General features: G+C 32.2%; 1 protein-coding gene and 1 long non-coding RNA gene across 13 annotated transcripts in view; one reads left to right on the forward strand and one right to left on the reverse strand.

Annotated features, from left to right (window-relative positions):
* The window catches only part of LOC148622232 (myocyte-specific enhancer factor 2C-like), a 67,082-nt gene extending 39,472 nt beyond the window's left edge, over positions 1–27,610 (forward strand). For 7 of the 9 annotated variants that reach the window (XM_088571920.1, XM_088571922.1, XM_088571921.1 and 4 more), the window contains 8 exons: positions 2,138–2,264; positions 6,917–7,120; positions 15,558–15,698; positions 19,121–19,328; positions 19,826–20,007; positions 21,754–21,859; positions 24,068–24,233; positions 24,692–27,610. In XM_088571920.1, the coding sequence (XP_088428046.1) occupies positions 2,211–2,264; positions 6,917–7,120; positions 15,558–15,698; positions 19,121–19,328; positions 19,826–20,007; positions 21,754–21,859; positions 24,068–24,233; positions 24,692–24,986 (1,356 nt within the window). In that variant the 5' untranslated portion in view covers positions 2,138–2,210 and the 3' untranslated portion in view covers positions 24,987–27,610. The remainder of the gene's footprint in view (positions 1–2,137; positions 2,265–6,916; positions 7,121–15,557; positions 15,699–19,120; positions 19,329–19,825; positions 20,008–21,753; positions 21,860–24,067; positions 24,234–24,691) is intronic. The other 2 variants (XM_088571925.1, XM_088571917.1) reach the window with 1 other exon arrangement.
* On the reverse strand, positions 11,190–18,108 carry LOC148622234 (uncharacterized). Of its 4 annotated transcripts, none has more exons than XR_015920603.1 (3): positions 18,058–18,091; positions 12,700–12,884; positions 11,190–11,329 (listed from the first exon to the last, which is right to left on the reverse strand). It is a non-coding gene; the product is annotated as an uncharacterized LOC148622234 (long non-coding RNA). The 4 variants fall into 4 exon arrangements; XR_015920601.1 differs by having other exon boundaries at positions 12,696–12,884; XR_015920604.1 differs by lacking the exons at positions 11,190–11,329; positions 12,700–12,884 and adding an exon at positions 13,761–15,115 and having other exon boundaries at positions 18,058–18,108.
* Positions 27,611–27,618: the final 8 nt, after the last annotated feature.

The raw sequence follows: 27,618 nt of genomic DNA on the forward strand, positions 1-27,618 counted from the left end.
GATTGTTGTCTAATGTCATGTAATAATGAACAAATTTATTGTATTTTATTGTATTGTATATGGTTTGTTTGGATTTTTGTATATTTAGTGGAGTATTTACTTTGATAAAAAAAAAAACTCTTGTGCATCTAAAACATTTTGTTTAAGAAATTTGAAACCTAAAGTAAGTCCTGAATTTATTACAATGTTTTGGTCATTGTGAAAAATGCAACAGACTTAAAATTGCAAGAAGAAAAGCTCACATTATTGATAATTTTACAGGAACAGAGTTGCATTTTTTTTTCAAAACCACCAAAATTTAAGTTAAAGTTTTTACTGAAATGCAAAATCACAATTATTTATAATCTATAAATCTGTAAATAATATCTGAATTTTCTAATAGCAGTTGGTTTCAGCATTACATGTGAACTTCAGCACACTATATTTAAGTTTTACTGAATAATTATATCTATTTAACATTGATAGACAAAGAAATTCATTTTAAATGCCAAGCTTATATATTAAAAAGTTTTGTAAACTGTTTTCTGCATGATTAAGAGAATTAAGGAATTAATAACTGAATATTTATAAACACAAGTGTTCAAGCCAAGATTTTGTGTTTAAATGATTTATTGTCCTTGTGTTGTCTTCTGTGCTTGTTAAATGCCCCTAAGGTGTGCTCAGAACAGAGGGTAAGTTAGCACTTTTTTTGTATTTAGGAGATAACTGTATTTTACTTGAAAATTTGGTGGTATTTAGGCATCATTCATATATTTGATAGTAGTAAATAGAGTTTCCTGGCATCACTTTTGAAAAGCCAGAAATTTGGTTATTTGTTACCATTAAATCAAGATTGATGGTGACAATTAAGTTATCATGTATATTTTTTTTTTCGGCACTGCAGCCCTCTCCTGTTAATTCTGACCTGGTATTGCAACATGCAAGACAATATCCTGCTTACAAAGAAATCATTTGTAAATATCTGCATTTACTTCATCTTCTATTTAGCCTTAGCTGTTGCAGTTGTGTAGAATTATAAGAATTTGTTTATTTTCTAACAGCCCCGTGCAGGTCCGGGTGTTAAAAGAATAGGCCTGCAGCAGCGCTAAGCTTGTCGTATAAGGCGACTAAATAGTGCTCAGAAACCTAGCCGGGGGCTAGGCGCTCTGCCCACAGAGCAACTGGGATGTGTGCCCCAGGTGGTGGAATGGGGTACCCCTGTCGTGTTACATGCTGGGGTTGTCAGGCTATAATACGGAAAACCTGACCGCAAACCATAGTGATGCACCGTGTTGGGAAAGATGCCACGTTCCTCGCACGTTAAAGAACCCTGCTGTGGTATTCGATAGGAGTAGGAAACTTTGCGCTCCGCCACAGGAGGCTAAATTGCCTGACCTTACCCAATCCCCCCTTTTTCCAGTGGCAATCAAAATTTGTCGACCCTATAATCGTTGTGACCCATCCTTTTTTTCATTGCATGTTCATTTTATCATCCATTTCATGTTCATTGTCTGAATATAGCTGAAATATTGCTGCTCGGACGTTAAACCCCAACAAACAAAAAAAATATTTTCTAACATGAGACAGTGTTGTTTATTATGGTCAATGTCATTATACATTTACCATGTATCTTGGTTATTGCTTTAATATGGCAAACTTTTGTCTGTGGGATTGTTCTAAAGTAATAATTTGACTAAAAACAAGCTAACCTAAGTAAGTGTAGCTTTAACAGGAAGTCAGGATCCTAGCTGTTTCCTTTCACAATAATGGATAATCTATTTTTGTATTCTAAGACATTTTTTCTGTGTTAATGCAAAAAAGGGAGTGATCTTTTTGCTTCATGTGGAGCATACAAGATATTTCCAGGACAGGGAATTGTTGTGGCTGTGGTGTTTTGTCTTATTGGTCATTTAGTCTGCTTGGACTTACGGTAGCTGAATGTCTGAATGGTGATTGAACATTAATATTCATTGAGATAGTAATTGAACGTAACTGACAGTAGATGTAGTAAGCTGGAACCATCCAGATTAAGAAAATCCTTTGCTTGCTGTTGGATTTTTTTTGTGTTGATATACATGGTCTTACAACACAGGGTCACTTTGCTCTTGAAGAAACCCTCCTATTTTGTATGTTTAATCATTTATTTCTTTTCTTGCAGGATTTCTAGTTCTGGTGATAAATCTTCAATAGTGGCTTCAGTACAGGAATCCCCACAGGAGGAAAAAGGAAAGATGGGGAGGAAAAAAATACAGATCTCAAGAATTGGTGACGAGCGGAACAGACAGGTATGTATCTGTACTACATCTTATTGTTACTTTTCATTGCTCAGATATATATTTTGTTATTACCAACTAAGAATATTGTGTGTTTTATTTTTGGGAAAAGCACCAAACTGTGAAGCTAAAAGACATGCTGTGACTCTTTATCATGTGAGCATACTTTCAACTTTCAAGCTGCTAGACTTTCTGTAATACTCTTCACCATTACAGCAACAATGACATCGGATGACCTACAGTTTTGCCCTTTTAAAATTTTTTTTTTTTTGAAATTTTGTTTCAGTAGTTCAAGACTTAGGTTTACAAACACAGAAAATCTTGATTTTAGCAAAGCTGTTCTTGGATAAATCTCTATTATCCCACTTTATCCTTTCCACAACAAATGTGAACTACAAGTGTCATAATAAGTTCTCGACACTCTAAAACAAAGTCAGGATGTTCAATATTGTATTGACATTAGTTACCCAACTTATTCCAGAGCATTGTGTCTATAAGGAACTGTACTCTATATATTGAATGGTAATACTCTCTCTGTTATAACCCAACTTATCCCAGAGCATTGTGTCTATAAGGAACTGTACTCTATATATTAAATGGTAATACTCTCTCTGTTATAGATAATGTAACAAACATGTGTATCTCCTTACCTCCCCATACTATTAATTAATTGGTGGAAAGTAATGACCATGGTATTGATTAGTAATTCATATACTATTTAATTAATTTAATCATGCATGGTAATTAATATTGTAAGATAATAAGAAATCTAACACCCTAGGAGATTTGTTATTGACTTGTCCTGTTAGCATTATCTTGTGTTAGAATGGCGTGAGACTGACTCTTTCTGGAGGTAATGTTGGTGAAAAAAAAACTTCATTAGTTAAGGTTGATTTCTGATAAGAAAAAAATGTTGTGTGCTGGTTTTTGTAGTAATTTTGTGTGTAGCCTTAATATACTTATCAGGGTTGACTAAAACTGTTTACTGGAACTATCAGACCCCAGGGCTACCAAAGAGACATGTGTCAAAATGACCCATAAAATGGGTTCAGATGAATTAACATGGCGCAAAACAATTAGAATTAAAGAAAATGCAGACGCATTGTTTCTTCTTTGATGTGTTGTTGATTAAACTAAGAGAGATTGACCTTAGGGGTCCAGATAGATGCCCAAGACACCTGTAAGGACCCTTCCAAAAAGAAATTAAAAATATTAAATTTTTTAAACAGTTTCAATGTATTTATCTTGATACAAGATTGTCCATTAACTCTAGAAAAAAAATTGTTCTGTTAATAATGCTATGATACAGCAAACATGCCACTTATAGACCTGTTTTCTGCTTCTCAGTGATAAAACTTACTATTAGCGGATTAGCTTTCTAGTACATTTGTACACAAAGTTCAAATATGTGCCCATTCACAATTGTTACCCAGATGTAAGGTTTAATTTATTAGTGGTTGCATTTATATAAACAATTATTCAGATTCATTAATTGGGATTAACGTAATTAATAAGCAAAAGTTAAATCTATTGGATTATTAGATTATCTAGAGGAAGTTTAATGGTTCTATTGACCAATGGCAGGGCAAAGGACTACAGGGACTTTCCCCATGTCTACAAGTTGGAACAAATGTTAGGATTGTTAAGAGATTTCTTATAATTTCACGTATGAATTTGAAACTTTAATTGAAATTTTCTGATTCCCAAATAACAGCAAACAAGTAAAACTGGTCATAGGGAAAAAATCCTGAAAAATTATCAGTTTTGAATAGTGGCAAGTCATTTTTAGGATTGGTCCTGAAATTATTTTTGTTCTTAGATGTTTCTTAATTTTTTTTATTAAACCTCTTCAATTACACAACATATATAAAGTGAAGTAAAATTAATAGACTGCCTCAATGATCTGTTGGTAGTATGCTCGCCACGAGTATGGGAGGTCGTGGGTTTGATCCTAGGCTGAGTCGTTCTAAAGACTTCAAAATTGGTAGTCACTGCTTCTCCACCAAGCTTGCACTATTTACAGGGATAAAGTGATGACTGGTTGGGTCAGAATAATGTGTTTGATTTGTGTGGCATGCCTACAAGTGGGCTGTTGTAAAATAAAAATCCAGCTCAGCCTGTTGAACTAGTACAAAACACGGTCTGTTTGATTGGTCAGTCGTTCTCAGCCTGTTGGACTAGTACAAAGCTGGGTCTGTTTGATTGGTCAGTTGTTCTCAGCCTGTTGAGTACAAAGCAAGGTCTGTTTGATTGGCCAGTCGTTCTCAGCCTGTTGAGTACAAAGCAAGGTCTGTTTGATTGGTCAGTCGTTCTCAGCCTGTTGAGTACAAAGCAAAGTCTGTTCGATTGGTCAGTCGTTCTCATCTAGAAATTCATGAAACATCTGCCATAGGACATTAAATCATATACAAAATCAATCAATCAATCAATCAAATAACCCAGATTTACATTTGTCTGTTTTGCTCGATACTTATACATTGTATTTGTTTTGTGATCATTGTTTAGCTGAGTGCTATCCTTCTAATGTCAAGAAAGCCTTAAGTTCACAATCATGTAACTATCTAGATTTGATATGTAACATTCATTAGGAAGTCTCCATTATGGATAATCTGTTTAAAAACTTTGGATATCTTGGCTGAAATTAGATGAACTGACCCTCTCATAACATTGGTATTTGAACAATTGAATTACACACACTTTAATAGCATTTAAAGTTTCATAAAAATTAGTCCATGTAATTGCAGAATTAAAGAATAAATTGTCATTTAGTTCATAGTTTTTATTCATTTTCAGTAATTGTATCCAATTTTGTTGTGGGTGGATTTTTTAAATTTTCAAGTGAAATACATTGTAGTACTGTGTTTTTTTTAGTATTGACGTCAGATTTAATGAATCCAAAGTACAACGTTGTGTACCAATTAAGTGAAATTTAATGCAATGGAAACTATACTTGAAGAAAAATCGTGACTTTCTACACAATGAGTAACTGCAGTTGTAGTTTGGTGTCATAGGCTGCACTGTAAACAAACAGTATCAGAGTTTAATTTCTTATATTTATTGGTAGATTGTTACGATGTTGTATGATTGTTTTAAGATGATACAGATAGTCTATAAGTTATATAACAATATGTTTTTCCTATAAAAAATATTCCAAAAAAAAAGATTTGTTTGTGGATCAATATGACAGATGATATGATTCTTGTCTGCTGAGTTACAGATCATAAATATCTGTCTGTAATTGATCCTGCTATGAATGTACTGCTTGTTTAACTATGATTGAAAAAAAACTCCTCTTGAAATTAGAATGTAAAATTCATTGTAACTTAGAGGATATGTGCTTTCAGTGTGCATGTGTTGTCTGCACCATAATTCCTTGTAAACTTGATACTGAGATGAAATTAATGGCTTAGATAAAAGACACATTAAGGGCAAAGCAATGCATAGTCACCAGGGGCGTAGCTAAGGCCAAATTGAAGTGTAGGCAAAATCATGGCAGGGGGTCTGGGGCCCCCAGCAGGTCCAGGGCAGAGCCCTGGTAGGGGGTCCAGGGGGGCAAAGCCCCCTGAAGCTCTGCCGAGATAACGTTTTAGAGCATCATTTATGCCTCTCCTGGATGTATTTTATCTCCAAAAAAAAAATTGGCAAAACAGCAGCTACGCGCCTGGTCACTTTATTAAATGTATAGTCATTTGATAGCAAGTTGCAAAGATTTGTTCAATACATGGTACTTAGACTTAAAATTTTTATTTTGTCCCATTCTTCTCTCCATCTTTTGTGGAGTGTGAGTTGCTTATTTGCTTTTGTCCTTTGTTATTTTTATTATTTCATTTCTTTGTTGTGTGTGTCTAGTTTTCCTGGTCTAGTCTGTCCCTGGACTATATTCTTTCAATTTCTGCTCAAATCTCGGTTTCCTTTGCTACTCTTATTATAGTACATAGATTTACCACAAACATGTGCATGGAAAATAAAGTTACTATATGAATTTACCCATATCAAAATATTTTGACAAGTGACAAGGACACTAATACTTGGTTATGAACATTGAAACAGACAGATGGTGACCCCATCATGTAATGAAATGAACATTTGAAATGGTGCTGTCAGTCTATATATGGTACAGAGTTACAGACATCTGTTGGTGTACAAGAAGCCCACAGCTGACATGAGATTAAATTATTATCTGTGTGGTGCTGGAAGACCCTAACTATGTTTTGACTTACATGAAACATTTGATACATCCCTTTTTACTTGAATATTTTGAGCAACTATGGTTTTTATTCTTATCAATGTACCACATTTTTTAGTGATTTTAAACCCTTGCTGATTAGAGTGTGATCACCTTATCTGTTTGTAAGTCTGTCTTTCTGTGATTTCTCAGCTTCTATTGGAGGGAATGCTATGATATTTGGTATATTGCTTTGGTATATCTTGTACCTTGTCTCACCTTTCAGGTGTCTTGCTTTTCAACTCCTTGTTTGCCTTACAAATTAATTTGTGTGGGGATATTCTTAGCATGACCTAGCATGCAACATCTTGTTTCAGTACAAAAATAAAATGATGACTACTACTTTGGATTAGTAATAAAAGAATGAATCCTGATAAATTCTTTGTAAATAGACAATACTTTTCATGCATACACAATTGTATTCATTTGTATTTTGTAGGTGACGTTTACTAAGAGAAAGTTTGGTCTGATGAAGAAAGCCTACGAGTTGAGTGTATTGTGTGACTGTGAGATAGCTCTGATTATCTTCAATAGTGCTAACAAACTGTTCCAATATGCTAGCACTGACATGGATAAAGTTCTTCTCAAGTACACGGAGTATAATGAACCGCATGAAAGTCGCACAAATAAAGACATAGTTGAGGTAAGGATTACACTGGTGCCTAAATTTATGGGAAAATTAAACCATGCAAATAACCAGTGGTTCAAGTAAGTGGTAGTTCAAGGTCTGGGACCTTTAATTACTGATCTGGGACCTTTACATAGGTACTGGGCCTTCCACCCTTTTCACTAACACTTTATTGAGGACTTTTGATTTTCTACAAGTGGACCATTGATTTGAGACTTGGAGAAGTCCTGGAGCTTCCTCTCTAGGAAGTAAATTGGAAACCCTGATAAAACTTTGAAGTTACAAAAGTATTTAACATATTTTCCTTGTACCTTTACCTTGTCTCATAGTGATTCTAACTGGCATAAGTGTTTTTCTTTAGCTTTTTCGAACTGTTATTGATAAATTCTGATTTTTAATTTCACTGCAGTGGAAATCTCTCTAGGGTGATTGATATATTCTAAATACTGCTTTTATTCTTATACTTTTCAGTTTGTGTTGTTTGTCACTTGTTCTTTTTTCTGCTGTTTGTTGCTGTGTTTTTTCCATAGATTCTCTTCATTTGATACTTCATTATTTCCACTTAGTGTTTTAGCTGCATTATTGACATGTAAAACTACCTTGTTTTTTCTCAAGCAAATTTGGAATAACTTTAGGTATGTTGTTTTTTAATGTCTTTAGGTGATAATATACACAGCTCATAGTTTACATATAATTTGTAGAACTTGCTTATAAAAAAAGAAAAAGTTTGAATAAAAATCCCAAGTCTGAATTTTTTCTTAAGACTGTTTATTATTTTACAGTACACCACAACCTGTCATTATATGATTTGTGGATTTAGATATACAAATGCATTATGTCAGACTGATTTTGCCAGTCTGGCCCTATTCCCAGTCTATAAAACATAAATGTTAAAACTGTTTTCAGCCCAAGAGGTCCAACATCTGTCACATACACAGCTGACAAATTCATATGTTTTAGATAGGGAAAATAAATGTGTGCAAGCATGTACAACACTGTTAAAATGACATAATTTCCTTTATTGGAGAGGGTCTGAACAGTAATTTGTACCACAAAGTCAAAAGGACCTTCTGTATTCAGATTTAATTTCAATGTTCCAGTACTAGTAAAAACAGAAATTCAAGCTTTCATAAAAATCTAGATGGGTATGTCTTTCCCAAAAATACCCTAGAGTTAGGTTAAAACGGTATTCATTTTTGCACATACAGTGTATTCTGTATCATTTATGTGGACGTGTTATTTCATATGTACAACCATAATTTCTTTTTATTGAGGATATCCTTATTAGCTTACAATAAGGTTATGAATACAGTTCAGTGCTTTTAAATTAAAGCCTCTTGACTATTGTGCTGTGATATTAAAAGAAATGATCTATTATAATATGGTGGTGTGAGAAAGTTTTTTTTTGTTGTAAATGCCAGTTCAGCAGTGTCAGTGCGTGTGTAAGATTCTATGATGGAGTAAAACAAAATAGGTTTTATGTGCACTTTCCATTGGGTATTTGTCATGTTACTAAATATTTGTGTTAATGAATGAGTCCGCTATAACTTAGCATTTGGCATTTTTACCCACGCTTTATTATAAACTTTTTTCATAACTAACTTTACCAGTAATCTTTGATTACCATCAGTAGTTTTCACCTAAAACAAAAAACAGGTAGAACAATGCTCTCATATTTATCCAAAAGAACATTCCTTCCTATCACTGTGTACCTCTCTGTAGCCTTCCAACGGTGCAAAAATTTATGGCCCTGCATTGTCTCATCTGTACAAAGATGTTGGGTTCTGTACCCTACCAACAGTGCAAAAATGTCTGGCCCTGCTTTCTCTCATCTGTACAAAGATGTTCGGTTCTGTACCCTACCAATAGTGCAAAAATATCTGGCCCTGCTTTCTCTTATTAGTATAAAGTTGTTCAGCTCGCTGTTCTCCTAACAGGCTCTGTACCCTCACCAGTTCAAAGATGTCCTGCTCTCCATTCTCCTAACAGTGTAAAGATGTTGGATTCTGTACCCTCTCATCAGAACAAAGATTTCCTACTCTGTATTCTTCTGTCAGTACAAATATCTAACACTGTACTTGCCTACCAGTACAGCAATGTCTGGCTTGTTGATGCATTATCAACAAGAATTACATGAGTATCTATGGTCATATGTCTGTACCTTACTTATTATCAAGATATATTCTAATTAAACTAACAAGAACATGGTCATATCTAAGCTTTTCAGCCTCATTTAACATATCTTAGCTCTCCATTACATCTCTGTTGAATGAGAGCCAAAGAATATCTGTGATTGGCTATGGTCTGGTAAAAACTAATAGATTCTGACACTTGCCATGACCAATTGTTAACAACATATCAGAAAAATGCTAATCGCTTTTGTTATGTTATATATTTATGCATAAAGATGTTGTACTTATAAATTTAGTTTACCATGTAAAGTACAGTCAATAGTTACTCCCCTTTTGTGATGACTTATGTTTTCTTAATAGCACTCTTGAGCTTTGGAATCTTATGTCTTTGTCTACTTAGGTAAAAGTACAAGAATTTTGTCATTGGCCTTTATGAGTGACAGGTGTATTTACTGACATCCTTAACTTAAACTAGTGTGTTAGTGATTCCATAAGCCAAGCCCTTGTACCAAAGTGTGATAAGCCAAGCTCCTTGTACCAAAATGTGATACCATAAGCAAAGTCCCTTGTACCAAAATGTAATGCCAAAAGCCATGCCTCTGTACCAAATTTCAAGTGAGGGCAGCCTGTTAAAAACATGCAACTACTGATTTTTGGTCATGTATCAAAATGTATTACTTGTGATTATAAGAGCGATTATTTCTACATTGTGAGGTAGGCAATATGACTGATACATTTCAGTCTATTTCAAACTTAACATTTTTGTCGAGTTTTACCCCAGAACTGTAAATTGGACCAATCTTCACTACACAAAATTTCAATAAAATCTACTAGTTATTGATAACTTAATCTGGTTGTACTAAAGTAGGTTTTTCTTTCTGATTTTTATGTTTTTAAGTTGCTTTTATAAATTGTCTCTCTTTTTTTTTAAAGGGAATCTATCTCTGAAAAAATGTTGTGGAGGAAATACTGACTGGTCTTTAGTCATATGATGTACAGATTTATATGGAACATGTATACATGTATGCTGCAGTAATGTACAGCTTAATCTTCCTTGTTTACAGATGTTGATATATAATGGGGTCTTGGGAAGGTTCACATGAATGTCAGCAAGTTTTCAAACAGTATGTCAAACCAATGGTTCCTATCTGTGGTTTCACCATGGGAAATATATATCAGGGTTTGTTGAAGGAATTATCAATAAAAAGGTCTGTCAAGTGATTTGTTCAGTATAAGAATCAAAATAGTCAAGTGTTTTTGTCTCCATTTTTTAAAAGTGATGTAGAGTAGTCTTTTTGTTTAGCATCAATAAAATTTTTGTCACTTCAGTTGACCAAGCAATATAAATGTTCATGATTTTGAGAATAATCCTGCAGTTGGTTAAAAGTTAAATTATAGAATCAAATATTGTGATTTAAGCTCAGACACATTTTTGTAATAATTAAAATATTGCAATAATTTCTTAATTTACAGTTAATATGATGATAGTAAATGTACATCAAAAAGAAGTTAAGTTTAGAATTCTCTTGTAGATGTAAATTTAGATGTGGATGTTATCACAGGCAATGTTTGAAACAAAACATATAAATGAAAGAGTTAATTCCCCTTGAGATATCGTTGGTAAGAAAAGTGATAAGAGAAAATCCATTTGTAGAGGTGATCGTTTTACTTTCTTTCAATTAAAATTAGAACTCTCTGGATCAAATTTATATAAAACCGTTTTGCCAGAATATACGACTAGCCTACTCGCACTAGAAGTTCTATCAAAAGTTGGTTGTTTTTTTTATAAATCATATGTGGATGAGTTGTCACTGGTAGAGTTCAACACATTAAAATCTATGACATAAAAGACAGTATAAAAGGCAGTTAATTACCATCATTTTACATGTTCTTTAAGTTCTGTAATAAAATTACAATAAAACTCTACATGTGAATTATTTTTATACATAAAATAGTTTCTAAAAAGTTTATTAACTTTACTATTTTTGTTGTCCCTTTCTATTGAAACCAAACAGTTTAGTTGTTGGATTTGTTTTTTTCTCTGTGTGCCATGTTCTCCTTGGTCAACTTTTGCAGTTATTGATGTTTATATCTAAAAATTAAAGTATTCATGATTCATGATTCTATTATGCCATGCTTCAAAGCTATGATAAAAATGTGATAAACACATGACCAACTATTCCTGCAACACATAGGCCGCTTCTAGTAAAAAATGTGAAGAAGTCCTGTAGAAATCCAAATAAATCACAGAAATGCTATTTTATCATTGTTTTACCATAGGCTCACTATCGCTCAGGGTAAAACCATGTGACATAAATGGCCAGCCCATGGTAAAACAATGATGAAATGGAGTTACCATGATTTTTCTTTTGTAATTCAATGATGGACAAGTCTAGTAATTTGTGTTTGAATGGTATGGTGACAATCAAGTCGTAGTTTTGACCATGTAAAGATGCATTGAGATAAGATCCTATTCAACAATAGTAACTACTGATTGAACCTACCTTCATACAACACCTTAAAAGTACTTTGAAATGTTTTGATAACTTTTGTCAGTGTGTCATTGTGAAAAAAAGCTTCTCTTTAATATTACCTGTCACACATACACAGGAAGTACTACTCTCCATTTTAATAGACAGAATATGTCAGTCTGTCTGTTCCTAGGTGAACATTAAATAGAACAAAAAATTTTTTTTTTCAAATTATTGACTACAGGTAATGTTTTAGTATCAACAAAAACCCATTGTAATTTTCCAATTTTGGTGTTTTTGGCTTTGTTTACAGTTTTAGTTTTTTTAATTTCCCATTTCTATTGCTGTAATATGGTTAGGGTGATTTTTTTCTAACCTGATTTTAATCATCTCAAAATATTTTTTTGATTAAATAATGTAGAAATTTTGTCCACTTGGAAAAGAGTAATAGATATTTTGGTAAAATCAGTTATTTAGGTGGTAAGATAAAATAGAGGAAACAAACTTTTTTTTCTCTTTGAGTTCATCATTAATTTACTTGCTTTTCCATCCACAAACTGTTAGTAAACAAAACCCACGTGAATGAAAATTACATAGTAAAAAGAATTTTTGGAAAGGCTAGAAATAGATATCTTAATATAACCATATAATATTCTTAAAATAAAACAACTTGATCTGCGGCATGGGGATTGTTTCAAAATGTGTGTTTGTTATTTGTCAAACTGACTTGAATTTCTGCCAAACCATTTTATGTCCTATTTCACTGCGAAAACATGCCAAAATGATTCATAGTTACATAGCATAGGAAATTAAAACTTAAAAACTTTCATTAGGATTGAATATTTTTCTAAATGTAAACAAATTAAGCTTCATTGGTAAACCTTTTCATGTTATTTAACTTGGAAATGCAGTTATCAACAACGCATTAGTTATTATCTAGAGATTTCAAAAAACTACTTGATTATTTGGAAGTTTTCCACAACTTACTAACTATGCCATAATACTGTGGGAAGTTCTTACTGCGCCAACATTTCATGAATTCTTTTGAGATGCTCCCTTTTAATGAGATATGAGAAGCTGCAGCTATATTGATCCCAACCAAAAATAGCCAGACCACAAGAGTATCTTGAAGTGCAGAAATATCTGGCAGCTTAGTCAAGTTATCTCTTCCTATCTCTGTAAATATTGACATGCCTGTGATAAGAACATACTGATAGTAGCATTATATGTGGCTGTGCTTTCAATTACCTAACATTATAGAGGATATGGATTGAGAGAAATTTGGGTTTTGTTAATTGTTGACAAATGATTAACATAAGCTTAAAATCTTTGGTTTTGAAAAAGAACGTCAGGATCTGTAGCCATTTCTCCATATTACATATATGTCAGATCAGAGAAAAGTACCATGAAAAATTATAGACTGTGTGCTTACATATGTACAACAGACTTCTGACTACATTATGATAGAAACAATGACTTTTAACAATCTTACCAATAAGATATATGGCTTATTAGTAATGTCAACTAAACATGATGGCCAAATTCATTGAACTCTTGTTTAAAATCTGTAGATTCTTATGCGTGCTTGTCAACCAAAACTTTTACACTTATCAGGATATAACATTTCTGTTCATATTAGAAAATTGTCACCTTGTCATGAATTTTATGTCCATAGTTAAAAGTTAAAGGTGTTTAAACACTGCTTTTTATGTAGAAAAATGACACTTTGATGATTGTGTTGCAGTTAAAGGGGGATGTGTTGATTTTGATACTGTATGTTTTATAATTAAAGATTAAGTTAGGCTTGAAAGCTGCATTCCATTTGTTAATAGAATCCTGTAACTTTTGACCATATGGTTACTGGAATAGGACATTTCATAAAAATGTTAAAAACATGGGTAAATTAATATCTCGCCTGTTGAAAATGTGCTAACAAGAATACCATAGGTTCTACTAATTAGTATTTAGTATTAGATTCATGCTGTTTTATATCAATTTAATGCCTCAAATTTATTACAATATTCATATTATGAAATATTTATGGTATATAGATTTCGTGGTCAAATTAGTTGTTCTATTGGAGGTTGTCACATGTTTGCCAGCCTCTGAAAACATATGTTGATATTAGTACAAGTCACACTGAGATAGGTTTAAATAAACTACATGAATAGGTGCTTTTATGAATGCTTTCTGTAAGAAAACTGAGTATTCAATAGACAGGAAGAAAATCTTTTATAGTATGTATGGCATAGAAATTGAATATTTACATCAAATTGACTGTGTATGGTCTTTTTTATCACAATTACAATGGCTTTATCCTAAATTTGATGCCTACTGATTTGAATCATATTTCAATAACTATGTCTCCAGCCTTTCTATGATTTGATCAGGGTCACACTGTTCTATAAATTGATCTCAGTACTCTTAGGTTATAAAACCATTATTTGAAGTGTTGACACAATCATTTAATATCACTGACTTAACTCAGCATAAGTTGTAAAAAATATTCTGTCCACTGCCTTTTACCCAAAAATTAGTGCTTTAGTACTTTTCAGTGAATGAAAATAATTAACATTAGTTGTTTCTTGGTAACTCATTATCTAATGAAAAGTAATGAAATAACATGAATATACACAATATTTTGCTATTTTTGATGGCCAAGTAATATTTTTAGCCTTTCATTTTTGTTCAGGGTTTCCCAAAAATTGTTAAGTTCAGTTGCAAGTAGATTTAAATGTTATTTATCTTGGCTTTTTGATCAAATATTAACATTGAGATACATGTATTAAACAAATCCATTTATTGTAGAAAGAGAAGTATTCTGTATTGTTGATTAATATTGGTCTATAGATTTGTCAATAGTGACTTGTGCTTAATCAAAAATTTATGAAATTTGTAGTTCCAGTTTATCTGATCTAAGTCAAAATTTTTTAATACCTATTGAGTTTTACAACATATGTCAACCATAAACAGAACTGTTCTAACAATATTCTAGATATAAATGGCCATATCATTTAGTTCCATCAACTCTAAATTGACACTTCATCTGACAAAATTAGCACTATTCCATTGGCCTGTTGTAAGCAAATTCCCTGACAGGCAAGTCCAAGTCATACAGAACTTGCCTGCTGGACCATCTTCTTCCTGTTCTTCGCCATTATACTTGAATGCCAGTCTCCTCAACAAATCTGGCCATCTTCTGTAGGTCTTCCACAGGTCCATACAGTTTCTCTGTGATGGGGGTTGGTTTATCCCATATCTTCTCTTTCTGTGCCTGGTGTAACTTGCACGTCTGCAGAAAGTGTTCTGTATTCTGCTCTGCTTCTCCACATGGACACACAGGTGATGGTATGACCTTCAAAACTCTGTACAGATGTTGGTTGAGGCTGTTGTGTCCTGTCCTGAGCCTGAAGATTGTAAACTTGACCATCTGATTTTGAGTGTTCAGTGTTCTGTTCAACATATCATAAAGACAAGTAAACTTCATTCATGGCCTGTTCAGTATTGGCAAAACTTGCCCCCTTGACCAGTTGAAGAAATTATGTTATAACTACCCTTGGGACATTTTAAAGAGTTTTCATAATTTATCCCATTCATTATTCTTCCTTATTTTCTGCTTTGTACCTAATCAAATAATCCCTGTGTTAGAATAATGATATTATTTTATGACTGCATGAAATCCCTCTAAATCAGGAATGTTTAGTCTTTGCCAGTTTAATGACGTAGATTGTCAGTTAGTTCCGTATAAAAAAGCTTTCCAAAATAAATAATCTCTTCCTTATGCAGATAGTTTACAAGTTATTTTCAGCATCAGTTTAATTTAGCTTTTTGTTCTTTTTATTGTTTTAGACTCTCACAAAGAAAGAAAACAAAGGGTGTGAAAGTCCCGAACCTGATATGGACCCATATGGAAATTCATTAACACCAGATGAGAAGTATACACGGCTTAACGAAGAATATCAGAGAGCAATGCATCAAAATTCTATGAGAGTAAGTGGAACATTGTATGAAGGTTCTTTTAATTTGATATTTATCGTAACTTGTGCACTGTCATCAATATTGATGGTGTAGATTGACGTCAGTAAAACAGAAATGCGGTTAAAAGTTTCCCTGATTACGGCGGCTCAGCCGATGGAGAAGTTTTTAATTGTTAGCATTATTAAGTTCTGTGTGGTCTCCGTTTAATTTATAATGATAGCTTTGTAGATGCAGAATCAATCATTAACTAAGTGTAGGAGTTGCATAATATCAGGACCATATAATTTCTGATATTGGTGCGTCCATTAGAAAAATCATAATGAAAAAGCTGTCATAGGAGACTATATGAGCTTAAATTAGAACAATGAATAAAAATAGGCTGCCATTAAAGGAATCTAATCGATTACGTCACATGCCTTATCATGTTCAGGCTAGAAATATTTTTATGAAGACTCCATGGAATGCTGAATTAAAGGCTGCTTGAAATTTAGGACAATCAATAATTGATTATCGAATGTGCTATTGCGCAATATTGGAAGAGAAGAATGGTTGTGGAAAAAATATAATGAGACAACTGGCCCATTATCAATCCATATAGGTTTTCCAATAAATTTATGCATAGAAAAGGTTAGCATAGGCTTCTGGTTATACTAAATCAACAAAAAAAGCATGGGTTAAAAGTACATCTATCAGAACATGGGTGTTGTTAAGACACCAGGGAACGAACTTTGATATGGCAGCATTGACAGATTGATGTTGAGATCAGACTTTGGTGGTGTCAATTTGGACATTGGTCATTATTCTTCTTATATGTTAGCCCTATTGTTGTTGTTTACCTAGTCTTCCCTGACCTTGTATATATGTAAATATGTAAATAATAACTACAAAATATGACATTTAATATGAACTATGAATTTCTTTGAAAGAACTCAAATTTTGAAATTAGACTCAAAGCAAAACTTTGTTTGAACATTTCACAGATTACTAGAAGGCTTTTAACAATGTTCTTCAGTCAAATGTTTGTTTGTTGGGGTTTTACACCGGAGCAGCCAATATTTCAGCTATATTCAGGCGATGAACATGAAGTGGATGATAAAATGAACATGAAATGATGATGAAATGAAAAATGGGATGGAACACAAGGATAATGGGGTCGAGAAATTTTGATTGCCATTGGAAATAGGTGGGTAGGGTCGGGCAGTTTAGCCTCCTGAGGTGGAGCCGTATGGTTCCTACTCCGGGAGAATACCACAATAGGGTTTTTTAACGTGCGAGGAACGTGGCAGCTTTCCCAACACGGTGCACCTTTGCGGTCAGGTTTTCCGTATTATAGCCTGACAACCCCAGCATGTAACATGCCAGGGGTACCCCATTCCAACACCTGGGGCACACAACCCAGGTACTCTGTGGGCCGAGTGCCCTAGCCCCCGGCTATGGTTCTGAGCACTATTTAGTCGCCTTTTACGACAAGTTTAGTGCTGCTGCAGGCCTATTCTTTTGACACCTGGACCTGCACGGGTCTCTTCAGTCAATTAGCTTCCCTTTTTATCATATGAGTTTCTGTACTTACACAGGTATTATTTTTTAAATGTGATGAATAGTTTTGGTGTTCATAGAAAAGTAGAGGATGCCTACCCTTCTGGTGCACCCAGTTCATGCTGCTACTTTTTAGTGGAGTCTGGGTGTTCATTTACTTTGGTTTCTTTATAGGTGTTATTTTAGTTATACTATGTTCTTTGTTGTGTGTGTCAGTTTTGCCTTTCTAGTCTTTATCCTTGAAATTGATTTCCACTCGAATCTTGATTCCCTTGATTACTCTTTTAAGAACAACCTGTAAATTTGTACGAAGTTCAAGATCAAACTGTTTATTTGGTTTTTTTTTTCGGGTGGGGTGTGAATAGATTATAAATATTTTATGACAAAGACATTGTTGTGACTTTATTTGTTATTATTTGTATCCATTGTTTTCATGAGATTTTCATCCAAAGAAGGTTGCAATGACGAAAATAAGCAAATTAATGCATTTTTACTATATAGTAACAGAATTCATATCTCTTTCCATTGATGTATAAATATGTAGCACAATTACAGTAGACTTAATCACAGTTGTATACAAAAAAATTGTGCCGAGACCAGACGTTCTAGTGTAAATGTATGAAAGACGCACAAAGGTGTGTTACCAATGGAATACAAATTATTCTATATAGCAATACAATAGAATGCTATTCTCAGTGTGATTTTTGACAACTAATCTGGTTTCAATCAACAGTAGAAATAGAAACTCAAATAAAAATTAATAAATCTGATAGTATCTGAGATAAATCTTAAAGATTTTATAAAAATATAATTAGTTCAGGACATACACACTTACCATCATTGAGTACATGCATGCTATCTCATGCTTCAATTTTTTTTATTCCTGATCAGGTGACACAATCAATGACAAGTTTTCATTAAAATAATTATCCACTTGACATTGCAAAAGAAATAGATAAAGAAAAATATGTCCTTTTATAAAACATTTTTAATGTGTAAATCAAGTGCTTAGATACTAAATGTTAAAACCTTTATTTAGTGTAATGTCTTTGAAAATAATTTCAAAAGCAGGTATTAAAGTCCCTAAATTGACTGAATAATGTGAAGCTTATCAGTTCAATAAGTTAATCATGGAAAAGTTAAGGAAAGATTTATTTGTTTTGTTCATTTGGAAACATCACAAAAAGTTGGCATTAAAGGCACCATTCATTAATAAAGATGTTTGTAGTCTAGTATATGTTGGAGGCTAACTTGTCTGGTTTATTTCATATACCTTGCCTTGTACATGACAAATTTCTAACCAAGCCAATGTTGATTTAGATGAAGGAAAATTAAATAGAGGTTAACTCTAATGATTAAGTAGACAGTTGAGACTACACCTTATCTTCTAGTTATACTGTATAATAGGATGGTTCAATATTTGGTGTGTTTTTGTTGCATAAATTAGCTGACTTAGTCTGAAGTGGGGTTTGGTACATGTAAATTTGCTTTAAAAGTTGGAAGTTAATCTTCAATATGTTGTTCTTGTCAGGTCATGACCTCATATGATAAAATTAGTAATAATGAAAAATGGTTTTAGATAAGATTTTTTAGAGCATATGTGGTAATGGCATGGAACGGCTGTTGACATTTAATTTTTTTTAAATTGTTGACATCTGTAAGATGTTCATCTTTAGTAGTCAACATTTCGATATAAATTTTTTATGCATTTTACTTTTCAAGGGTCAGAAGGTTAAAAATCAGAACTGTTTATGAATTGGAATACTGTGGGTGACAAATCTTCATAAAATTACAACGCTTTTTGTCATAGTTGGTGAAATGAATAGTTGTTTTATTAATACATGTATTAACTTTTTTTCACACATCAAAAAAATCTTATTTCATGCCTTCTTTTTCAGCACAATCTGAGTCCATACCCTAATCAAGTGTTGCCACCACCAGGAGTTCCCTCCCCTGGTTTACAGATGCACAATTCTCCATACATGAATCAGTCATTACATCCACCGCCACATGCAGGCATGTCACCCAACCCTACGATCAGTAGTCCAGGTCTATTACAGCCACCCCCAGTTCACCCGAGCGTCAGTCCAAGGCCAAATTCTACAGGTAATATTGTGAACAGTACATTAACAAATCTCCAAGGCCTTAATTTTAAGTTAATAATGACTATGACATTTTACTTCTGCTCTCTATTTTGATTGATCTGTTAACAAAAGCTATTTCCAGGTTTTGAAATTAGATGATGACTTTTAAAGATTATTGTGGAGAACAATCAAACCAAAGCTGCAGTTATGTGTTGGTTCTAGCCATACAATTCTGAAAGTGTATATACTCCACAGGGTATCATGTATCATGTATAAGATGTGTGTTCATTTATTTCAGTAATGTATTAATTGCAATAATATATTTGTTCATGTAAGATTATTTTCATTTCACTTGTAAATTAACAAAACTAACAACGTATGTGGAATTTCAATGTTTTAGTAACATGCTATGATATGAATGAATCAGTATATTTCGTTATCATTTGATATTACAGATGAAGTAATGCTTTGACAAAATAAAATTTTATGTACTGAATATATGTTTAAAATCGTTAATAGGTAACATGGTAGATTTGACTGGATCGTCTCCTGCCAATGGTTACACACACAGAGTATCCCCGTGTCCTTCTCCCGGTGCAATGGTTAACAAAGGGCTTTCACGACAATCTCCACCATCAAGACAACACAATATGAGACCAATGATGCCCAACTCTAGGGCCAATATGTTAAGCCCAGACCCTGTAAGTAGTGTTAATTGATACCCAACTCTAGAGCCTGTATGTTGTACCCCTGACTGAACACAGTGTTAATTAATGCCCAACTCCAGAGTCAATATGGGGAGTCCCCTGACCCTGTTAGTAATGTTTATTTTAGCCTGATCTATCATTTTAGACCACACAGACTTAGAAAACCACATCAATAGAATCAAGTGAATTAGTATGAAATTATGATATGCAAGAAAATGGGCACATTTGAAAACTGCATCATTAAGAGTTACTCTTTCTCCATAGATAATTGATAACATTTTAAATTATAAGAACTTTGGTAGTTCATGTGAAACTTTGTCTCCAAATCATTAATGTTTGTATAAGTACATTAAAACTGTATTGAAGTATTATCATGTTAACCAGGACAACATTTATCAAAGGATAGAGAAAGCTTATTTATCATGATGGAGGCAATCTTCCATTGTTATGCATACATTTTCAACAGTCTGTTAAGTTTTCTGTGCTATTAGTTTAACAAGACACAATAAGATATTCTTGCGTCATTTATTACCAGGCATTTTGTGTAGATTAAGGTTTAATAGTGATCGTTCTCACAATAGAATGAGCTTGTACAGTGTTGATATCATGTTTATTGTATTATTAATATGACTGTTAAACTGTTCGCCCCACAAGATGTTACCACTCTGTTCAAATAAGCAGTTTATAGGACTATAATTAACTTCTATAACCCACAAATAAATTTAATACACCACATTTTAAATATTATTGGAAATGAATGTATTTTTAAATCATTTTTGGTAGAACTGCACAGCAAACAGTTGGTCTAGCAATATAGATAATATATTGAAAAAGCTGTTTAAGGAAAATGCTGTCACCTTCATGTACATTTAATAGTTCTCAAACAAACAAAAAGATGTTGGATGCAGGCAGACCCAACTAGAGAGAACTCATTGTAGTGATCATCTCAATAAGATGTTTGAATACATCACCTGCATGTGAGATCTGATATGGACTACATAAAATTTATGTTCCTTCATTTAGACATTGCACTTATAAATTTTGCTGCTGTCATGTGGATGTCTCTCCAATAAATTTTCATCTGCTTAACATTTGAAGCATAATTGGAATGACTTTTAATTTGATATAGATCTTGAAATATGATGGGTTATCATGTTTGTGATTTACCACTCAGTCACACATCAATTCCTATTTTATAAATACTATCTTTTAATAAAGCGACATCTAAGTTATATAGACACACTTTTCTTTGAGTGGAATATTTCTTTTCTGTACTTAATTGCATTAAAATTGATAGGTTACACCATAGACCTATTATTGAATTGAATTTATACTATGGTTATACTACAACTGTGTCAAATAAAAAAGGATAGCTGTTAGATCATATAGTGAGTGATTCATGGGTGGTTTTTGAAAGATATGAAGATTATATTTCCCAATGAGAAATGAAATAACTTTTCATATAAAATCGGACTTTTATTCTGACCTAGTATTCCTTATTACTAATTTATTCTTTACAAAATTGGTCCTCATACAAAATATGTAAAGTTACAAAATGTTTATGGCAACTTTATTAATGCTGTATGTTTTGATGTGAACCACAATGGTAAACAATTTCAGACTGAAAAAAAAAAATGCAGAGAAGGACTGAAAAAAAAATATGATACAAAAATGTTGTTGGTATTTAGCAGTTTGATTTGTAACACTACCTAGTTATTATTATCTGTTTCTTTTTTGTAGCAGAGGACATCTAATTCCAACTTGTTGACTCCAGCAGTGTCGTTAACTAGCCCAAGTAACCAGATTACAAATTATCCGTCCCCACTACCCACATCATATCATTCTAGTAAGTACATTTGCATTGCACTTTATCGTGATGTAAAGAAGGTTTTTATAGCAGATTGTACATTTTCTAAAATATATGGTGGGAATTTTTTTTACTGTTGGAGGCTGGATGCTACCTTCTGGTTGTGTATTTCTGGTCATGATATATTTTGCCCTGGTCTCTTGAGGCTTTGCTTTAAAATATGTCACCTTGTCAGAATTTTTTTTTCTATTTGGCTATTGATTTAAGGGGATAAAATACTAATATAGAAAATTTTACATAAATTTGATATGAACACAAATTGTGATTTTCTCAGTCTAGGAAGCTTAGCAGTAGCACATTCAGTCATCAAAATATTCACAATTTCATCAGTTTTGAAAATGATACACAATATAACAGTTTTCATGATTCATAACAACTTTATATCTTTGAAGTTATGACCCAATATTTATAGGTAATAAACATATTGTCAAGTGTACGATGTGTTTTTTGTGGTTATTTCTGCCTGTTGATTTTTAAGGTTGTCTTCATAAGTGCAATTAGTTGAACACTCTATAGAGGTTAATCAGTGACAATTTAATTATTTTCACTGTGGGATACAGGAAGACAGTTTGTGTAACATATGGATAGTTTCAGTCCCTGTTAAAAAATAACCACACCATTCATCATACTTTCCTTTAGGGGACATACATGTTTAATGATGTTGCATTTTAGCTTCCCATGAGTATTTTCCATTTCAAACAATTAACTTGTATTTTCATTGCACTGGTAATTTTATGGTATTTATCCGTACATTGACCCCAAATTATTTGTTTCAACCTGAAATTGTGAAATATTCAAAGCATTAGCATAAATATATAAATGTTCCTAATTCATAATTAAAGTTTTTTCGTTGTTGGAATATTTGAGAGGAGTATAGGAGATATTACATCTAACAATGGCATTTTATTTAACAATTCATAGCACAATACTAGATTTACTAATGCAGTTCTATTTGGTATTTTCAATCTTTCCCGAGAGACATTGGTTATTTTAAGGCTCTAATGAAACTTTTATATAATTTGTGTTCAATTCGAGTATCAAAGATATTTCTTCAGCAGTAATTAATAATAGATCAGTAGAGTATTGATTCTATACTTTGTATTCATCTGGGTTATAAACTGAACTTAAAAAAAAATAAAAACTGTTATTTGCAAATGTAATAGAGTCAAGAAATTGAATCAGAATCTAAATTTTCATTATGTCAAAAATGGGAATAAAATTTTGGTGTTGGTGTTTCCTGAAATAAGTCACTAAAATTCAACAATGCAATCATATGGTAACAATATGAATAATTAAAGTATTGAAATGAAATAAATATAGTAAAATAATCATTGAAATACCAAATCTCTATGCCAGTCCTTCTCTTATGTGGGTGTTGCAAACATACAGACATAACATGAATTTCATGTTTACAAGTATTTATTGTACAAACAGTGATACCCATTAATATGACTATCAGTAAAGCTTGTCAACTGTCACCTCATATGTGGAATTTATCACCTTTATTTTGTACATTTAAGTACACACTACATGCACCATATGTTCAATTAATGTACATTTCAGTGATAAGTGTGCATGATTTTGTAGTAAGATTATATATTACATTGTACATATTTATCATAAATTTATGGTCGCTGCATTATTGTTCATTTGCCAAAATTTTTGTATACTTGAATTTCTGTCAATAGTCTGTGGCAATTATTCTTATTATAAAGATATTTAAGATATGATATAGTTGTAGCTTTTAGTGTCAATTTTTTTTTTATGTCATGCTCTTAAAAGTACAATTAGTCTTTCATTGTTTGTTTTCAAATATGAACTATGTAATTTATCAGAATTATTCTATTATATATATATATATTTTATTTAAAAAATAAAGATTGACTTGGAGGTAATTGTTAAAAGTAAAACAATGATATACAATAGAACAATGATATTTGTTTATGATCGTTATATTATTACAATTATTAACATTAAAATTCATATCTGTGTGCAGGAAAGGAGGTAATTTTCCCTATTCATAAAAGAAACAGTTCTTTTTTAAGAAATATTCCTTAAAATAAAAAAAATACATATAACTTCTTAGATTAGAACTACCTCATGTCTATTCCGAAAGCAGTTAATCCCTTCGAAATCTATTTGTAGCCAACGATGACATGCCTTAAATATTTTTTTTTTGGATTACAGATGACTTTGCCTTGAATAACAACAACAATATTGACATGAACAGTAACAGCATGCCAAACTATTCCAACCAGTGGAGTGGCGGGTCCTTGACCTCTGGGATACCCCCTGGTGGAGGAGGGGGTAATGGGCCTGGTAGCATAAGTGGTTTTCATCCAGCTTTACATGCGTAAGTCATGTCATGTGGAGAGATAATATCAATAATCTTCCATTACACATTTACATAATAACAAAACAACCATATATAGTGAAAAAAAAACTGCTGGTAAAATTTTTCAAAAATTTAAAATCAAGCTCATAATACTTGTTTAAGGTTTAGAATTGATTTCCATTCTTCAAGTTTAAAGAAGAGATAAGTCTCAGTGTAACACTTTATGAACTGCATATCTTTATTAGAATATATAGTAAGGAAGTTCACTGTATACTCGTTAATAAAAGTGAACATTGAAGATTAGTTCTGCTTGACCAATGTTTCATATCTAATTGTAATATTTACTTTCTCCTGTGCTAATAACTTAACAGGTTATTTCATGAGATTTCTAGAATGTTTGTCCATATCATATTGAAATGACTGAAAGTTTGGGTAAAGTAATTGCAGTTGCTAAGATGATTTGTTTGTCTTTGTAGGTCTAGTGGTCCAGGAGGAGGGACTATATCACCTCTAGCTGTTAATACCATGAATCATCACAATCTTAATATGACTATAAAAAGTGAACCATTATCTCCGCCTCGAGACTCCGCTACTCCATCGAATCATCATACATTACGACCTCCATCAACAGGCCAAAATCATCTCTCTCCTGGTCATATCAATCATTCGCATAGTAACACTTCTTCACCAACAGGAATATCACATTCTTTGGACTATGATGGGCCAATGTTAAAACGGCCCCGTGTTGATCATGGGGCATGGGCAACCTAGAGAAGTGTTATTTAGCTTAGTTGATATGAATTCAGTAGTCATATAAATTGTTTTTTGTTAAATATTATGTACATGTTGCCATGGTGTTGACCTTTTGACCCCCCCAAGCTTCACTGTGACATTTGAGATTTTTACCTCAGCTGTGCTGTTAATTGTAACCATGGTTTCACACTGTGTATGTGCCTTTTTGAATGGAGAACTATTTTGCTGTACATATATATATTTTATCATTGTTGACACAATGTTTGTATCTCATTTTTTGTTATTGTTACTGTACAATACACACATTGTTATTTTCTGTAGAAACAAGATGCCTATCTCATTTTCTATTGCGTGACCAGAATTGCAAATATAATTCTAAGAAAGGTAACTCCAGATACTTTATGTTGTTCATGAGTGTAAAAAATTTGTCTCACCTGAATAAAAATTTTTAAAAAAAATTAAAAAAAAGGAAGTGGGTGACATTAAATTTTCATACTTAATTTTAACTTAAAAATAGAAAAAAGTTGAATTTTTAATTTATTATATTAAGTTCTGTTGAAAATTTTGAAGAATCTGAAAGTAGATTTACATAGTTGTTAATTCACTGTAGTAATCTTTGATTTTGTTACACACAGTTTTCATTAGTTCCTACTGTTGTAGATTAGGTACCCTGATCTACTTAGTTTGATAAATTCATTTCATTTGGTTTAAATTTTATAACTAAGAACAGTCCATGTGACAATGTAAAAATGGAAATTGAATAGTTAAGTCAACTGCCAAGCAAGTGCTACACTATATTAATCTCAGACTTCTAAAAAAAAGGTTGCAGGTAATGGGTTTTAATGTAGTGCTCACTAATATTGTTATTAATTTTATTCTCATCATTTACAGTTGTTAAAACATCTGTAGTCTTTACTTCAGGTGCCACTTGTACTACTGAAAAATTTCTACTCAATAAAGCACAAGATTTCTTTGAATATGGGTATATGGAAATTGCAAAATTATATAGTTTTGTTTTTATTTTACATTTATTATTATTACTTATCTTGTGTTTTGAAAAGGCAACTATTTGGTAAGAGATAAAAGGATCATCTAATAGTTTTTTTTCAGAAACCAATGTAAAAATAATGTTTGTACTTTTAATACATATACTAAATAAGAGGTATTTCTACTTTTAATACTTTATAATGATTTATATTGTGTGAGATTTGTCTAGAAGAGTATTTTTCTTTGATATGTGCCTATAAATGTGTTTTTATACTGGAAGTGTACCTTTAAGATCTCTTCATTATGACATGGTGAAAACTCAAAAACTATATTTTGTTAGGAACATGTAAACTGTACTTACATAGCTTGAGACAGAGAAACATTGAATTCAGACAAAAATTAGTTAATTAAATAACTACCATATTTTTCAGTAAAAAAATCTACCATTCATCAATTTAAATGTCAAAAGTATGGTACTGCTTTTTATAAAACAGACCAGTAGACCTATAATAGTGTTTATACTGTTAATCATTTTAATATAATTATGTTTCATTTCATCATTGAGTAAATTGTTTGTACAGATTTTTTGGTTGATGAATTTTCAACAACTGGACTTGGTGCTGGAGAATTTTTAAAATTTTCTGCTTTCTATGGGAAAGTGTGCCATGAAAATTGACAACAGAAATCAACATGTGTGTTTTACAAATATTATACTCTCTCTAGATTTCACTGGTCTTGGTGAAACAGAAAATATGAAATCTAGAGCCCTGTTAGTAAATAAAACCAAAGTCACAAGTCCAATGTAAACTGTTATTACTACCAGTAGGATTTACTGGCGTAGTAATTCCCCATTTTTATGCAAAATATCATTTAATTTCTCCTTAGACAGTCGAGAGAAATATGTCAATTTGTTTTACAACTCTATTTTCAATACTTCAAATGATTAAACAAAGTCTTTATCTCAGGGAGATAGTCAGGAAAATAAACAAAAAGCAAGAAATTTGCATTTTACTTGTTTTGATCAGATCCTCATTTGTCTTTTGTTTAAAAAGATTAAAATAATTGGATTTACTCCAAGGTTACTTGAAGTACCAATGATGCAAAACTACTAGGAATGATTACCAATTAATTTCTTTAAATTTAGAATTCATCAGGTAATAAATGTGGCTGAGTTCTGAGAGTTTTTTTAAGTAGAAATTGTCCTTTTGCCAGGTTTGTGCAGGTAATACAAGAATATGTGATTTTTCGAGTTGGCTATAAAAATTTATTAAAATCATTAAAATGGGAGTTTGAAATACTTGGATATGTTTTTTTCCGGTGGTGTTATATTTACTACTTCCCTTTTGTACTTTTTCAGTATAATTGTAGGTATTGTGTTAATGTTATTTATTGTAAAAAGGTAACTACAGTGTCACCCATTCACCAGAACATAGTAATCCCACAAGTGCTAAATAAAAGTGCTGATGTTTACCCAGTTATAATATAAATATTAAATCATGTTCCAGTATTCAAATTTATGATTAATGCTTGACACATTTTTGAAAATTATTTTTATGTACACAAGTGTATTAATGCATAAACAAAAATGTTTCATCACTGTCACATTGTAAATATACCAAAAAAGAAAATAAAAAATAAAGCTTGTATTATTGAGAGTTTGTTG

The sequence above is a fragment of the Perna viridis genome, chromosome 3 (assembly GCF_037379345.1).
Source record: "Perna viridis isolate PV_CMFRI_1.1 ecotype Kerala chromosome 3, ASM3737934v1, whole genome shotgun sequence".
Lineage (NCBI taxonomy): Eukaryota > Metazoa > Mollusca > Bivalvia > Mytilida > Mytilidae > Perna > Perna viridis.